This window comes from Panthera leo, chromosome B1 (assembly GCF_018350215.1).
Source record: "Panthera leo isolate Ple1 chromosome B1, P.leo_Ple1_pat1.1, whole genome shotgun sequence".
Lineage (NCBI taxonomy): Eukaryota > Metazoa > Chordata > Mammalia > Carnivora > Felidae > Panthera > Panthera leo.
Genome location: NC_056682.1, coordinates 41,478,664 through 41,494,349, shown reverse-complemented (window position 1 = coordinate 41,494,349; position 15,686 = coordinate 41,478,664). Strand labels below are relative to the sequence as shown.

Here is a 15,686-nt window from a genome sequence, read left to right as displayed (position 1 = left end):
CTTCTGTGAATGAGCTTATGTACATCACTTATTAAACACAAGGGTTTTAAGAAACATCTTCGGGCACTCAGGGAAACCTGTAGAGATGTGTGTTGTCTTTGAAACTCTCTCCTTAGATGGAGACATTTTTGACTTAACTCTCCCTCTGCAGAAATTTAAAAAAAAAAATTTTTTTTTTTAAGTACAAGGAGGACAGGCAATCTGGCTGTTCTGAATTTCTTTGATCTATAGGCAATCAAGTTTAAGGGAATCCACTTCTTCACAGGAAATAAAGGCATGGGAAGCACTGTGAGTTCTGACCGGCACTGTGTTGGGGCCAGGACAACCCAGAACTCCTCAGGAAAGAGGACCACAAGGTTTGCTCTCAGGCAAATCCACTTCCCACCCCAAATGCCCTGTGAGAGAGCAGCTCTGCTAGAAAGTAGCCTCAAATGCATCGAAAGACCCTCAGCCCAGTACGTCTTTCAAATGTTAATGTTGATTTTTTTTTAAACATTGAAAAGTAAACACAGTTTTTGTTGTTGTTCTCTAAAAAAAAAAAACAACAAAACAAATAAAAACAGAAACAAAAGTGAAATGAGCAAACAGATGAAATCAGAACACTAAACTCTTCAACCAATTACAATTCACACTGACTCGCAATTTGCTGGGCTGTTCCTAATTTTTTTTCTTTGTTTTCTCTTTAACTATGTTCTTTGAAAACCACTAACCATTGCCTTCTCAGTCTGAAAATCATCGTCTCTCTCATGCCGTGGGTTTGGTGCCCACGGTGTTTCCTTTTCCTCACACAAAGGCAGGCACATGCTGCCCTCCACATGTCTGGAGGCTAGATCACGCACCAAGGCTGATGTTCACTGCCACTTCCATGGCACCTGAGACTAGCTGATTCAGATCAAAAGACAATCACGTGGAGAGGCAGAGCAGACATGACCTCCCTGTGTTTTTACCATTACATACTGTCCTGGTGCTTTTCTTCCCTGCACTTAATTTTCTGGCATTGATCTTCAGTTGTAAGTGTGGTGTGTGTTTGTTTCTGCATAAGGTGGACAGAGACAGAAGTTTCTGGAACTGAAAGCAGCACATCAAAGGCATAGATTAGCTAATAGATCCACAAGCAATTTGTGACCACACAAAGAAAGTTGCAGAACTTAGTTTTTTTGCTGCTGTCTCTCACTTTTTTCCCAATGCTTTTTGGTTGGGGGTTTTGTTTGTTTTTTACTGGCAAAATTTTCTTTTTTAGTGGCTGTCTCTGGTTGAAATGGTTTGCACCTACTTTTCCTCAGTGATGTGCTGTTCCACACTGTAGATCCTAAAAGACTTCCTAATCTAAATGGTTTTCCTTACCTGGGTATGCGGCTTTAAATACTGGCGGTACTGGGGTCTAGAGCGTGGCTATGGAGGGGAAGGAGTGGGAAAGCTGCCAGAGCAAAGCCAGCTGGATTACAATGTCCTCTACCAACCGAAGGGGCAGTGAGCACAGACCTCCAGGCTCTAGGGTTGTATGCTCAGCCCCGCCCCTCACCCCGACCCACAGCTCCCTCCCCACCCACCCAGGGAGAATCACTTAAAGACTGATTGAAAAGTGGGGCATTCATGATTTTTCATTTTCTTCATGAAGTTTTTGAATTCCTTGTTTTTCTTGTCCCACTTGTGGATTGCCGTCAGCAAGTACTGGCTCTTCACCTTCCGGCCCATGATGAGAAAATGGTGGCTCAGGTTGTCCAGCTGGTGGCAGGGGCAGTCAGCCCCATTCTTCAGGTATAGGACAAGCTTCTTCAGTTCCTTCTTCTTGATGGGTCCCAGCTTCAGAGGCTTCTTCTTCTTGGGGACAATCTTTTTGTCGCCATTTTCTTTTTTCACTTCTTTTATTTTCATCCTCAACGCTAGAGACGGTGCAGGCAAGGTTGGGGAAGAGGAGAGAAGGAGGGAGAAAAAGCATTTTAGAACCCAGCTTTCCATCTGAAACAATAACCCGAACTTATGGCTCAAGGGGGAGATGAAATGAAAGGCAACTGGCAAGTCAACGAAAGAGGCAGTTTTATAGGTAAGAACCAAGGTCTCAGTTAATTTTCATGTTCTGAGTCTGCCCCCTAGTTTTGCGGTGTCTAGTGGTAACTCAGTAATTGCCCTGGGACACCATGAGATTCTCAAATAAATTTTCAGAACCAAATGATATTTCTCTTTTTTAAAATTCAGTGACTCAAAATATCCTACACTGCTAAGAGAAGAAGGGAATCATATAATTGAATATAATCCACATAATCTAAAGCTATAGACCTCAGGATTCAAAGAAAAATTTTACCCTGAGGTTGTTTTTTTTTTTTTTTTAAGAGAAAGCCATTAGTTTAGTTTTTTAACATCCACGGGACCTAAAATTCCTCAAAAGTTGGATCCTATAAACAAGACTGACAAAATCTACGTGTGCACATGCGGCAATAGAGAAATTAAACAGCACATCAAATGGTCATGCTTGAGTGCATCAAAAATCAGTGTCCAACTTCTGCATCGGAGAAATCATAGTCCCTACCACTGTGCCTCTAGGGAGTTCTGACAGCAGGTACTGCTGATGTTCTGTCAACCACAAAGCAACTACTAATGGATGCCACTAATGCTTCTTTCCACTGGGTAGACCCACACAGAATCAAACTCTGCTTTGAGCTCTTGACAGATTAGAGCAAGTCCTGGTGAAGTCTTGACAGATAAATCCATGTGATGATCTCTTTGAGTCTAATACAGGACAAGGGCTTCCCTTCCTCAGCACCGCTATCTGCAGGAAAAGGAAAGAGCTCATCCACCATGTCCGCCTTATCTTTTCCTTGTCTCTACAGACCCTGAGTTAACATTATTTTAATGTGAATGTATGGACAGGAAATTTAGTGAAGATAATTAAATTCACATGGAGGCATTCTGCACTTGATCTTAGCCAAAAGGCCGAGAAGCGATGCGTGGAGGCATTCTATAAGATGTAAATGCACTAAAACTATGGTGCCACTGTGACACTCAACTCCCCTCTCAGGTTGGCCAGCCCAGATATTTACCAGGGAGATGAAAGTCATTTTCTAGATGCTAGTCACCAGATAATTTGTACATCCTCTGAATTCTTCTAACTTCAAAATTAGCAAGCCTCCTCTTTTTCATGACTTGAAACTCCCACCCAGGCTCCATGAGGAAAGGCTTGAATGTGAACAGAATAACAGTAGTTAACAATTATGAGAGCATATGGCATGCCAGGAAGTGTGCTAAGTATTTTCCATGAATTTCCTCAATTAAACCTAACAACTCCATGAGGAAGGTATAATTATTTTCCCCATTTAATAGATGAGAAAAGTGTGGTGTAGGGGGTTAAGTTAACTTGGCCAAAGTTTCTAATCCTCAATTTAAACCCATGTCTTAAATGTGCACTTTTAATCACCATGCAGTCCATGCTGACTCTATGGCAGCAAAATTCTTCATAATGAACCCCATATTTAGAGGACCGGCGAAATGGATCAAGAAAATAGGGGAGAAGAGCTCAGACTCACTTCCTGGTTTCACCCACATTTCAAAACGACTTCGTTTACAAAATGGTAAAAGAGTTTCTCCTGGTTTAAAAAGACTGCTGTAGCAAAGGCTTTATTATTCAGTATTTACTTGATTAAAAAACACACCCTTGGCTAACCCAAGAATAAGAAGGAGAGGGGAAAATCCTACGAACAAACCTTTAATGAATGTGTCAAAGTCAGTAAATTAAACCCACTCCCACTGCTTTCTTTTCTTTACAAAAGGAGTTCCAGATTTTGCAGTCTACTTAACCTCATATAATACCCTAGGCCTGGTATCCCTTAAGAAACGCCTCACTCCCAAGGGCAGCAGAAGGTTCAGGAACTGGGCACTAAGCAGCAGAAGACTCTTGCTGAGTAATCGATTAACCTTGACCTTTCAGGCTGGTCCAGGCTTCCCAGCACACATGGAAGTGAGTTGAGCACAGCTTCCCAATGAGTTCCTTTCTTTAAGCTCTCCCTGACCCAAACCGGCCACTGCCCAGTGCTTCTGATTATGCTTTATTCCTACCCCCACTGCAGACAAAGTGTATGGGGACCAGCAGGCAGGAGTGTGGCAAACAGAAAGCATAGAAACTACCTGTCCAGGGCTTCACCCCAGACATGCCCACACAGGCCTACACTTGGGTTAGTTTGTTGGCTTACAAACTTTGTGCCTGATGGTTCACTTGGGAAAAGACTTCAACTGTTCTGGTCTGTGGCTTGCTGCAGGAGGAAGGTTCTCAGTGGAGTTCAAGAAGGAACCAGCAGGAGGAGACTCACTGCCCAGGCCTAGGGAAAGTCAAGTTTCCATCTTGGCCTCCCCTCTGCAAAACAGAGAAGACAGGACTGGGGGAAACCACTCATCAAAGAAAGGAATAGTACAGGAGGGGAAGGCAGTAAGAACAATTCTGCTCCTTTCACGAGACCCTTTAAATAAGGTGGCCCCAAGGTATTAGGTGAATCCCAAGCTACTTCCCAAAACCTAAGGCTGGCAACCAAGCATTGCTCTAGAAGCGCTGGAATGCATCAACAGCAGATATGAGTGCATGCCCCAGCTGACAGTGTGGCACCTTCTTTTCTGCAGAGAAGTGAGCCATCATTTTTTGAGTGCCGCACTCCACAGATGAGCACAGGGTAGGCTGCTTATGTGCAGCGCCTTATTTCATGCTCACAGCACTCATGCTAAGAAGGCATCATTATTATTTATCACAATCAAGGAGAAGGACTCAGGTCAAGTAATGACAACACGAAGCCACAGTATGTAAGAGAGATAGAATCAGAATTAAAACCCACACTTAACCCCAAAGACCACACTCTTTCCTACTATACCATGACTGGGTTTAAAATGATATTGCTTCAGTGGAAACTATTTCACTCTTTTGATTGTGTTGCTTTTAATCACAACTCAAATCAAAAATTAATGTTCCTTTGCCATGACCGTGTAAAGGAATTTAGTTTACATAGGTGGGGGGACACCGAGGGGAGAGGGGAAATCAAATGATGGAAATGTGTTATGCATTAGACTCTTTATTTCTTGCCATTTGGCTCAGTTTCTTTTTTGAGGTGGGGAGAGTAAGGAAGGAGGAGGCACATATGGCCAGAAATTACTAACATCTTTCCATCTTTTAAGGGTTTATTTTAGGGATGCAGATTACCAACAATGTTTGGATAGGCGATTAGCCGGCCAAGGTTGATTTCCCTGTGCCTTGTGGATATACACACAGCCCCCCACCATACCACATCCAGGGGCTTCTGACACAGGGGTGGGTGCTGGCCCAGGAGCAGCCTGGAACGATCACCACTTCCTCTTCCCCTACCCGGCCTCCACTACACAGAGGGTGCCTGAGCCCCAGAGATTCACCCATAGACTGTGTTCACAGTTTGCAATGCAAATGGTGGTGTGGGCAAGGAGGAGAAGCCAAAGAGGCAGCAGCTGGGGCACTAGACAGAGTACTGGGTCCTGGGTTCTAACTGTGTGACCACAAAATCTGGTTTCTGCTCTCTGAATCTCAGTTTTCCATCTGTAAAGCATACGGTGCTGACTGCTGGCCTTGCAGCACTACCATCCAGAGGGCCCATGTGGGTCAATGCTGGGGGTCTAGCCAACCTCATCTCTAGGATTCCCCATGCTGTGCACAGTCTTCTCTTGCTTCATTGTGTGCCCTTCTCACCCTGGGGGAAAATGCTACAACTACCTCCGGCCCTTGATCTCGGCTACCTGTAACACCTGGACCCCAAACTAAAACAAAACAAATAAACAAAACACCTTAGTGTTTTTTAGCAACAACTTCACATCTTCTGAGAGTAGAATATTACTCCTACCTCTCACCTTGCTGGTTGGTCACTGCCAGCAAGAATTCAGAGACCCAGAAACTTGGAAAACCCCAGGTAAGGTTGCCACTAGGGTTCATCTGGGTCTTTCTGATCAATATTAAAATAAATAACCCCTTATGTTCAGGTAGACATTTAAATTTCATCCCACTTTTAGTCACCTGAAGCCCTACTTTTTGCTCCCAAATGATACTTCTTTGGTAGCTTCCCCATGAAGCTTGGCCATATTTCTGAGGCTAAAATGAGAATAGGAAACTTATTACATCCATTGCAAACCAACACTCTCTTCAAAACCACCTCTCTGTCCTGGCCCTCTAATGCTAATGGTGCCACCATTAGTCCAATTACCTCAACAGGGTGCTGGGGTGTATGGCAACCCTTGGCTGAGAGCCAGCCATTCATACAACCAATAACGTGGAATTGCTGCTGGAGTGCAAGGAGGATTTGATGCAAAAACTGGAAAAGGGGCTGAGTTAGGAACCAGATCTGTGACTCAGCTGATTACAATGAAGGGAAAAGAGAGAAGGAGGGCCCTCAGCGAGCACCATCATTAGGGAGAGAGGACATGTTATTGTAAAAGTAATCAGAGGCGCAGATGGAAAACCAGGCGGCCAAGTGTCTTAGAAGGCACAGGGGGAGGGCATTTCAAATAGAGGACATGCTCCTCCATCCCAAATGCTGCAGTTTAAGCATGAGTGTGAGGTGAGATCACTCAACTTGGTGACTTGGGGTCACTGGTGGCCTATCGAAGGCACAGATCCTGATCCGAAGGGGTGGGCGTGAATTCCAAAGAGCTAAAAACCACTGGGAAGTGAAAAGGAAAGGTATGCCATACTGGCAACCACCATGCTTCTGGAATGTTTGTGAAGAGTTACCACTGGCTACTTCTAGCCAAACATATTAGATTGAGCACACACAATCATTTCCATTCCATTCTGAAGTCAGTTTAAAATTAAAGTAAAAAAAAGTTATAAACACATGCAAGAAAACAAGAACATATCAGCATGCAGTATAATGGAAAGCAAATGGATGGTGAAACCTGGCTTGACAGGGAGAAGAAAAACTGAAGCTTAGCAGCTTACAGATAGGGGTGCCAGTAACAAACAAGCCAGTCCACACTGCAAGACCCAGAAATGCTCATGAATTGGGGCCACTGGGTATTTCTGACCTCAGAAATACAGTTTAAAAAACTGTATTAAATATAAGAATTGGTTGTCTGTAGAAGGACACTCAGATCCACTAGGCTTGGGCCATAAATCTGGTAACAGCCCCTCACCAACTCCAGCAACAGCCAAAAGGTTGATTCTAATAGAATGTGTGAACCACAAGACTCTGGGCTTAGGCATACCAGACACAAGGGAAGGGCAAAGTGGCGAGGCACTGCACTGAGTCCAAAGGAGTAAGTGAAGTCTGCACAATAAATGGTGAGTCCCTCAGGTCTTATATCCTCCAGAGAGGAGTGAAGGGTTTCTAGCTAAAGAAACTAGTAGCCCTAAAGAAAAGACCTACAGTGCTCCTACCAACAAAACTCTCAAACGAGGCCCAACAAATCACAGGTCATACATGCACACACAGAGCTTCCAATGTAATGCTTCACTCTTTGAATGGCCAGCCAAGGGTCAGCAAGCATTAAGCAAAGTCTCTAAGGGCGAACAATAGAGACCAAAACATACAAACTAAACAAGAAAAAGAGAATTCAGAGACAACAGAGACCACTTAGGGAACACAAGAAAACCTTTTACAAAGATAATATTAGATAAGACATTGTATTCATAAAAGCAGAACACAAAATTTTTAGAAGAAACATTCAGAGGGGTGCCTGTGTGGCTCAGTCGGTTGGGCATCTGACTTCGGCTCCAGTCATGATCTCACAGTTTGTGAGTTCAAGCCTCACGTCGGGCTCTGTGCTGACAGCTCGGAGCCTGGAGCCTGCTTCAGATTCTGTGTCTCCCTCTCTCCGCCCACCCCACCCCCCAACTCATGCTCTGTCTCTCTCTATCTCTCAAATATAAATAAACGTTAAAAAAATTTAAATAAAAGAAAGAAACTAAGAAACATTCAGAGAACAAAAAGAGTATTAGGAAATTTAAAACATAACAATGCTATACAAGTGCTTTAAGACATGGTTGAAAACAGTTTCCAGGGAAGCCAAACAAAATGACAAAGAGTTGGGAAATAGGAGACAGGAAGATGACACAGAACAAGAGAGAACCAAGAAAACAGATGAGAGAAATACCAAAGAAATCATACACAAAAATTTCCAGAAATAAACATGAGTTCTCAGATTAACAGTTACCCAGCTCAACAAATCATGACATTTAGAAACACCAACATAAAGAGAATGTTTACAGTCCTCTAGAGAAAAAGAGATTATACATTAAATACAAAGGATCCAGCAATCAGAATGGCATTGGATTTATCAACAGCAACCCTAGAAGCTGGAGGATAACGGATCAATGCCTTTAGAATTCCCCAATTCAACACTGAGCCAAGCTATCAATCAGTGTATGCGTGCAGAATAAAGACATCTTCAGAAGTTCGATCGTTAGAACAAAGTTGTCTTCCAGAGATCTTTTCTTGGGAAAGTACTCCATGATGCATTCTACAAAAGTGCAGAACAAGACACGGGATTCAGGAAACCAAAGATCTAACATCTGATAAAAGCAATAGAAGTCTTAAAATGATTTTTCCAGAATGACCATGTGGCAGGCCTGAAGCTCAATCAGTCCACACTGAAACAGGAGGAAAGAAGGCTCAGGCAAACTATCTGCAGAAAAGTTCGAGGCTGAATTCATACTATAAACATTAAGAACTGGGAAAATAAAATGAGACAATTGCTATCTCAAAGGGAAAAAAAAGGTACAAAAGAAAGGAAATACAAATGCAGTATAGTACATGGCTCAGCTGCGGATCATATTTATTTATTGTAATAAATTAATCATTGAGTATTAATTTAACTGAAAATGTGATATAATTCTACCATAAAAATGGGGAGAAGTGGAGATATAAGACAGATAAATCTTTATCTTCAATAATAATACAATATCAATAATTATTCAATAATACAAAATCAAAAAATAATGTCTAAAAATTAAAGTTCAGAAATGATGTCTGGAAAATAAAATTAAAATTCAGAAATAAAAGTAAGACACATAAATCTTTGTCTTCAATAAAAAAAGATCAGTAATAACTAAAAATTAAAATGAAAAATTATTTACTGACCCCATTTTGCTAAATATCAAAAGAAGTAGCTAAATTAGTTGGAAAATATTCCCTTTGGGTTGTAAGAATTAGTGGTTGGAAAGGCATCAGGCAGAGGTTTTGTTAGAAACATTTCAATACCATGACTTTTTAAATTGCATTTATTTTGACTCAAAAAAACTTAAGCTTTAAAAAGGCTTATAGTCTAGTAAAGAACTTAAATGTATATAAACTCTAAATCGATCCCAAAACTGTGAGATCTTAAAAGAAATGCAAAGATTACATTTCTAGGTCCTCTACTTTCCATTCAGCCGAGGGAGCTTGGCATTAGTTAGGGCTTCTCAAGGGCTTTGTTTGAATAAGAGCTCTGCTCCTTGCCTCTCCACCCAGAGCTCTCTGCTGTATTCCACAGTTCCTCTGAACAGGAAGTAAGAAAGCAAAGGGGGTGCATGGGGTCCTGGCACATTCTAGGGGCAGTTGGGCAATGACAAATCATCCTGGGGCAGGTAACAGACCACACACCCTGACTCCTTAGTAACTCGCTTTTTGTCCTCGGTTACTTTCTCCTGTGGAGAGGGCTGAAGATCCCAGTAGATGGTTTGAGGAGTAGGGGGTAATACTGGAAAACTGTTTACAACATGACCTGTTACCAGCCTCTTGAATCGGGAAGGCCCACAGATGGGCACCCCATGTAGCAGCCCGGTGGGCTTGGCTTACACCCCTCCTCTAAATGGAAAAGCCTGTTCAGACAGCAAGACTTCACTAAGCAGTAATGACAGAAAGGACCTGATTTCTACTTCCCAGCCCCATTTTCACAAATATCTCGGGTGGACGACCCTAAGGCAGCAAGTGCAATAGTGCAGATAAGATTTGTTAATGGCACTGGGTAAGGGATTGGCTGTGAGAAACCACAGCCTCCTTCCAACATGCAGTAGAGGGTCTGGGCACCAGGGCAAGCTGACCCAATGAGTCCTACTGACAAAGACCCTGCAATGGAGGCTTAACAGACCTGTTTCCTGCAGGAGCCGGTGTTTGGCATCATTAATTCATTTAGCAAAGAAAGAGGCTTGCACTCAGTCACAACAACTCAGACTCTGTCCCCTGACCACAAACCACACTGAACACTTACATGCATTTTCTAACTATAGGACATACATTACCAAACACAATGATTGAAAGCAGCTTTCTTTTTCTCTCATTACAAGAAAATAACAGATGTAGAAAATGCTCCTGAGTGACTTCTTTGAGGCAAATTATTTACTTGAATTTGTCCTGGTTTTTGGACCCCAAACGTCTTGGGGAGGTTGGGAGTGGAGGCAGCAGACAGGAGAGAAGAGTCTGCAGCTTTCGGGACCCTCCTCATCACCCACACAGAAACACACACACAGCACACCAGCACCCATGTCAGCTATCCGGAATCCTTCTACCTAATTGCTTGATTTCATGGATTGTGTTAAATCCCCACTGATTTAAGCTAATGGTACAAAATGAAAACCCCACTTTGAGAGCAAAGAGTTGCCTGGTGGGGTTTTATTTGGGGAGACGTGTGCACTGGCAGCCGTGGCAGCAGGGACAAGGGCCTCAGAGTGGGACAAAGAGGGGCTTTGGCCCTTCTCCTTCCCAGTAAGCCCTGTAGCCCTCCTCCCCATCCCCAGGCAGGGGGCAGAGGAGAATGGGAGAATTGCTTAAATGCAGTCAATCATTAGGATTGATTGAATCTTGGCTCCAAGTCCATGCAAACCTGCCAAGGCAAACAGTTTTTCCTGCCGCGAGGTCACTGGGTTTCCATTCCTCTCCATTCCAGCCTGCCGTGTTTGCCTAAATGGCAAGTTGGAGTATGGAATGGTATCTTGGAATAAAAAAGATGGGGAGTGGGTCTGAAAAGCCATGAGCTTTTCCCAGCTCTGAGAGATATTTAAGAGAAAGCTCCTCAAACTTTAGTGTCACCAGAATCACAGAGGACTTGTTAAAAATGCAGATTGCTAGGGGCCCCTGGGTGGCTCAGTGGGTTACGTGGCCAACTCTTGACTTCAGCTCTGGTCACAATCTTGCAGTTTCATGGGTTCGAGCCCCACATTGGGCTCTGCGTTGACAGTGCGGAGCTTGCTTGGAATCTTTGCTCTCTGCTCCTCCCCCACTCATGCTGTCTGTGTCTCTCTCAAAATAAATAAACTTTAAAAAAAGTTTTTTTTAAAAAAACTCTGCAGATTGCAGAGCCAGTTTCTGATTTAGTAGCAATAGGATGGGGCCCAAGAATCTGTATTCCTGAAAAGTTCCCAAGTGATGTTGATGCTTCTGGTCTGAAAGGATTCAAGGGTAAGGATAGGGTGGGGTCTTTGGTTTGTCACCTTGGTTGTTCACAGCGGTGCATTCTGAGGATTCTTTCTTGGCTGGTGTTTGCATATCCTGGAGGCTCGACATACTCTATCCCCTCCAAACTCACGGAAGTTCTGGCTGAGGTCAACAAGTTCAACATGGATATGTCCGAGACCCAGCTGACCTTGAGCAAACTGATCCAGCACCATTTTCAGAATCACCAAGGTCTTTGGGGCCCCGATCTTCAGAGGTGAGTCTTGCAAACACAAAGGCTTTGGTAGCAAGAGACAGCACATCTCAGTGGAAAGGACTCTAGCTTCTGGTTCAGACTCCATCACTAACTTTTTGTATAAACTTGTGTAAATCACTTTACTTCTCTGGGTCTTCATGAGGCCACCTGGACCAATTAACCTCAATTTCCTTTTAGCACTGGCAATCTTTCTAAGTCATCATACTTCCTTTCTCTGTCTTGAAAGCCAATATAGAAACACCAATCTACCAAGGGAAAGTACCTTCTATCTCAACATGGTAACCACTGCCCTCACCTGCTTACATCACCTGGGGACCTCGCTTCAATTGACAGTAGTCCAGGCCCACAGTGAACACATTGGCTTGAGAGTCCAGCCCTCGTTGTGAAGTTGTCTAAACTGAAAGATAGCCCCAGGATACAGCAGAAGGAATATAGTCCATGACAGTGTAATAGCACTGTATGGTGACAGATGGTAGCTACACTTGTGGTGAGCATAGCATAACATATAGAGAAGCTGTGTCACTCTGTTGTATGCCCAAAACTAATATAATGCTGTGTGTCTACTATACGCAAATAATTTTTTTTTTAAAGATGGCTCCAGAAAATCTGACACATTCCAAGCATGGTGACCGACAGGTCTTCATGCTATCCCATCTCACAGACGGGAGAAGAGACCTAGGGTATACCCTGACCCCATGGCTGCCCCTGGACACTTGGTTGGGATATCTCTGAAGAAGGTGTGAGTCCAGTGCCTGTGGCAACTGGGGCAGGCCCACCTTAGCTCTTGTCCCTTTACTGTTCTCTCAGCTGATCTCTCTAAAGGCAGGAGGTGTACTTGAAGCAAAATTCATGCTTTTTCTACCCATCCTTCTGGCCAAGCTACAGTCCATCTTCTCCCTGAAGCCTCCCCATCCCGGTCCAGCTTTGACCTTCATGGCCCTCCCTGTGTGAACCATGATTCAGCATAGCATGATAATTACCCATGAGTGTGCCTTACCTGCCCATATCCCCACTATGAATGCGTGCAGCACAAGGACCACATTCATCTCTGTTCATTGACTAGTGTCATGCCTAACACATCAGAGAGCTCAAGCTAACATTTACTGGATATACGAATGAATAAAGAGACGTCAACAGCACACTCACTGCCCTGAAGTTCACAGCCTCACTAGAGAGACTGGAATTATTTGCACAAACCTCTGCTTTAGCACTAGTAACAAGAGCCGCCGCCAACAGTTATCGAACACTTGTCTGAGCCAGGCACTGGTCTAGGTGATTCTACACACATTAACTCCATGAAGCCTCTAACGACCCTATGAGGTAAATATTCTAATTAGAAGCAGTTTGCTGATTGGGAGGCAGAATGGTTAACGGGTCAATGGCAGAACCAGAATTTAATCCCAGGGAGTCTAGCTCAAATATGAGTGTATGTGAATAATACTAGAGGGGAAACTAACTCTGCCAGAAGGGGTGGAGGCAAGGTCATTGTTGTGCAACGCCTTCGGCACAGGTGGTGCTCAGAAAAGGTCCCTGTGCACAAGCAGACCTCGAGTGAGGCCTGAGCAGGCAACCACAGCCCTCTGGGTCTATTTCTTCTCTTTAACATGCAGAGAATGTTCTCCAACAAGTTCATCCCTAACACTGTCCCTAAGAAATCCTAACAGAGAGGTGCCTTTGAAACTCTTGAATGGTACCAGTAATTAAGATGATATTAATTTGATATAGTGAAACAGTAAGTAAGAGTCTCCACTTTTAAAGGGCCTAGAATGGGGAAAACTACGAAGTAATTTTCGGAATGGAAAATACCTACAATCAAGAATTAACTGGAAAGAAGTCACTACGCACAATTGTGCACATCAATGATGCAGGGGAGAGAAACATCCCAAATGTTAACAGTAGCTGTCTCTGGGTGGTGAGGAGATAGGTGATGTCAAACCTCTTTATATGCTTTTCACTATTTTCCAAGTTTCATGCAATAAATATGTATTTTATAATCAGAAAAAAAAAGTTTCTCCAAAAAAGAAGTAAGTCATATCAGGAAAAGATTTGGTCAAATAACATGTTTAAAATCTACAGTTCGTGACTCTGGCTCATAGACAGGTGTTCAGAGGTTACTCTCTGTTCCTTGTAAGAGGTTTTGCTGCCTCAGGAGGGGAAGCAGATTTTCACAGAAATCCCAGGAACCACCAAATTCAATGTCTATTAATCCTGTGTGCATTTGACCAGGATTTCCCATCCAAAAAATTTGTTAATTCCTTGCTATGCCATGAAGTTTCAATGGGTGGTCACCACAGAGATGCCCTGGTCATGGGGTGGAGGACCAACTATGTAAGTGAGCTTCCAAACCAGGACATTTTTGAGACAGAAAGAAGGTAATTGATCATTATGCCAGGACAACAGGAATAAACCGGGACCATCCTGGGCAAACTAGAATGTTTGGCCATCCTAGCAAGAAACTAGCCCGTATGTAAAGAGTGCATGCATGTTTTAAAGATGTGACTGACAGGATGCCTGCCTGGCTCAGTCAGAAAGGCATGTGACTCTAGATCTTGGGGTCATGAGTTCAAGCCCCACATTGGGTGTAGAGATTACTTGAATAAATAAAACTTAAAAAATGAAGATGTGACTGGCATGGAGCTGGTGGTGAGGAGTCTGGTGAACAGGAGGTGACAGATCCCCACCTTCTCCCTCTCTGGACTCCCCAAACCACCCAGCAGGTGCACAGGTCAGAGAATAAGGCATACTTTATCTAACCCAGGAGCTCCCAACCCTTCCAAAGTGGTGAAAGAGACAGCCCTGGCTGGGGGAAAACAGAGTCCAGTAGATACAGAACCATTCAGCTGGTAAAAACCTTTGACACAGCCATGAGTCCTAAGCCATTCCCTCAGTTTAGGGAGGAGACCAATGCCCAGTCAGTGATTTGAGGCACAAAGCTTTTTGAGGTATAATATGCAGAACAGAAGACCCCTGTCCTGAGGTATCTTCCCTTCACTGTGGCAAGCTGCTTTTCAGGTCTGAGGTGAGGGAATGTTCTCACTCAGGACTCACTGTACCCCCTTTTCCCTCTCAAGGGCATGCTAGGAATAAAAGGACTCAGAGAGGGAAACACCCCTCTGACCCATCACAGTCTTCTCCAAAGTACCAAGCTAAGAAAGCTCAAAAGACAGAGGCCAGTGTCTGAAATCCTTCATTCTGACCGTCATATGGTTTTGCTCTGAGGCAGAAACAGAAGCCTCATCTCAAGACCTGATCCCACCCCTCCATTGATATTACGTGCACTTACTCATTTACATTTCTGATCTTGCATATCTACCCAAATTTCTGCACTTCAATTTTCTGTTTCTTTTTTTCCCCACCATTCTAGTCTTTGTGTAAACAGCAGGGATACTCTGAAGACCTAGTCGCCCTAGCAACCTGCCCAACGGTGGCCCTTCACAGGTACCAAGGTCCAGCCCAAACCTACGCCCCTGGCGCACACCTTCCCCATCCATGGGATCCGGAGCCTAAGAGGAGCCCAGGGTGCCAGGGAAATAAAGGCAGTGGGGATGCGTATGCCTCTCTGCCCCCAACTAAACTCCCTGCTGTTTCTTCAGGATTGACACTTACATGGCTGTGAAAGCTGTGGTCCCCTGGGGCAGCAGAGAAGGGACAAATAACCCCAGGCCCAAAAGAGACCCACACGAAGTCTGGTGGATAGGCAAAGACTCCGGGTACTGCAGAGACAGAACATAGCAAGTGCATTCCTACCCTTCAGGTGGCAAATGCCTTCTGGGTATTTACCAAGTTCTGGGCAAGGTCTTTCAATGTGCCCAAGTACTCTCCACATAGATGCATCCCTTCCTACTGAGAACAATCAAAGTCCCAGGGGTTAGGGGCAATGACTCTGGCTCCAAAGCCCCTTTGGACAGTCCTGTGATCACCCAGTTCCCCTAATAGGTGTGCCCAGTACAGAGAGAGGGTCAGTAGAGTCCCCCTCTCCCCGCTCCCACCAAAAACACACTCACTTTGCCTAGTTCCTTTCTCTGGTTCTCAGTGCACCACCCAGAGAGCTAGGGGGAGGCCTCTGG

General features: G+C 44.1%; 1 protein-coding gene across 1 annotated transcript in view; it reads right to left on the bottom strand.

Moving 5' to 3' along the window:
- Positions 1-536: 536 nt before the first annotated feature.
- Positions 537-15,686, bottom strand: part of SFRP1 (secreted frizzled related protein 1) — a 41,391-nt gene continuing 26,241 nt past the window's right edge. Inside the window, exon 3 of the mRNA XM_042934762.1 lies at positions 537-1,883. Coding sequence (XP_042790696.1) covers positions 1,561-1,883 — 323 coding nt within the window. The 3' untranslated portion in view covers positions 537-1,560. The remainder of the gene's footprint in view (positions 1,884-15,686) is intronic.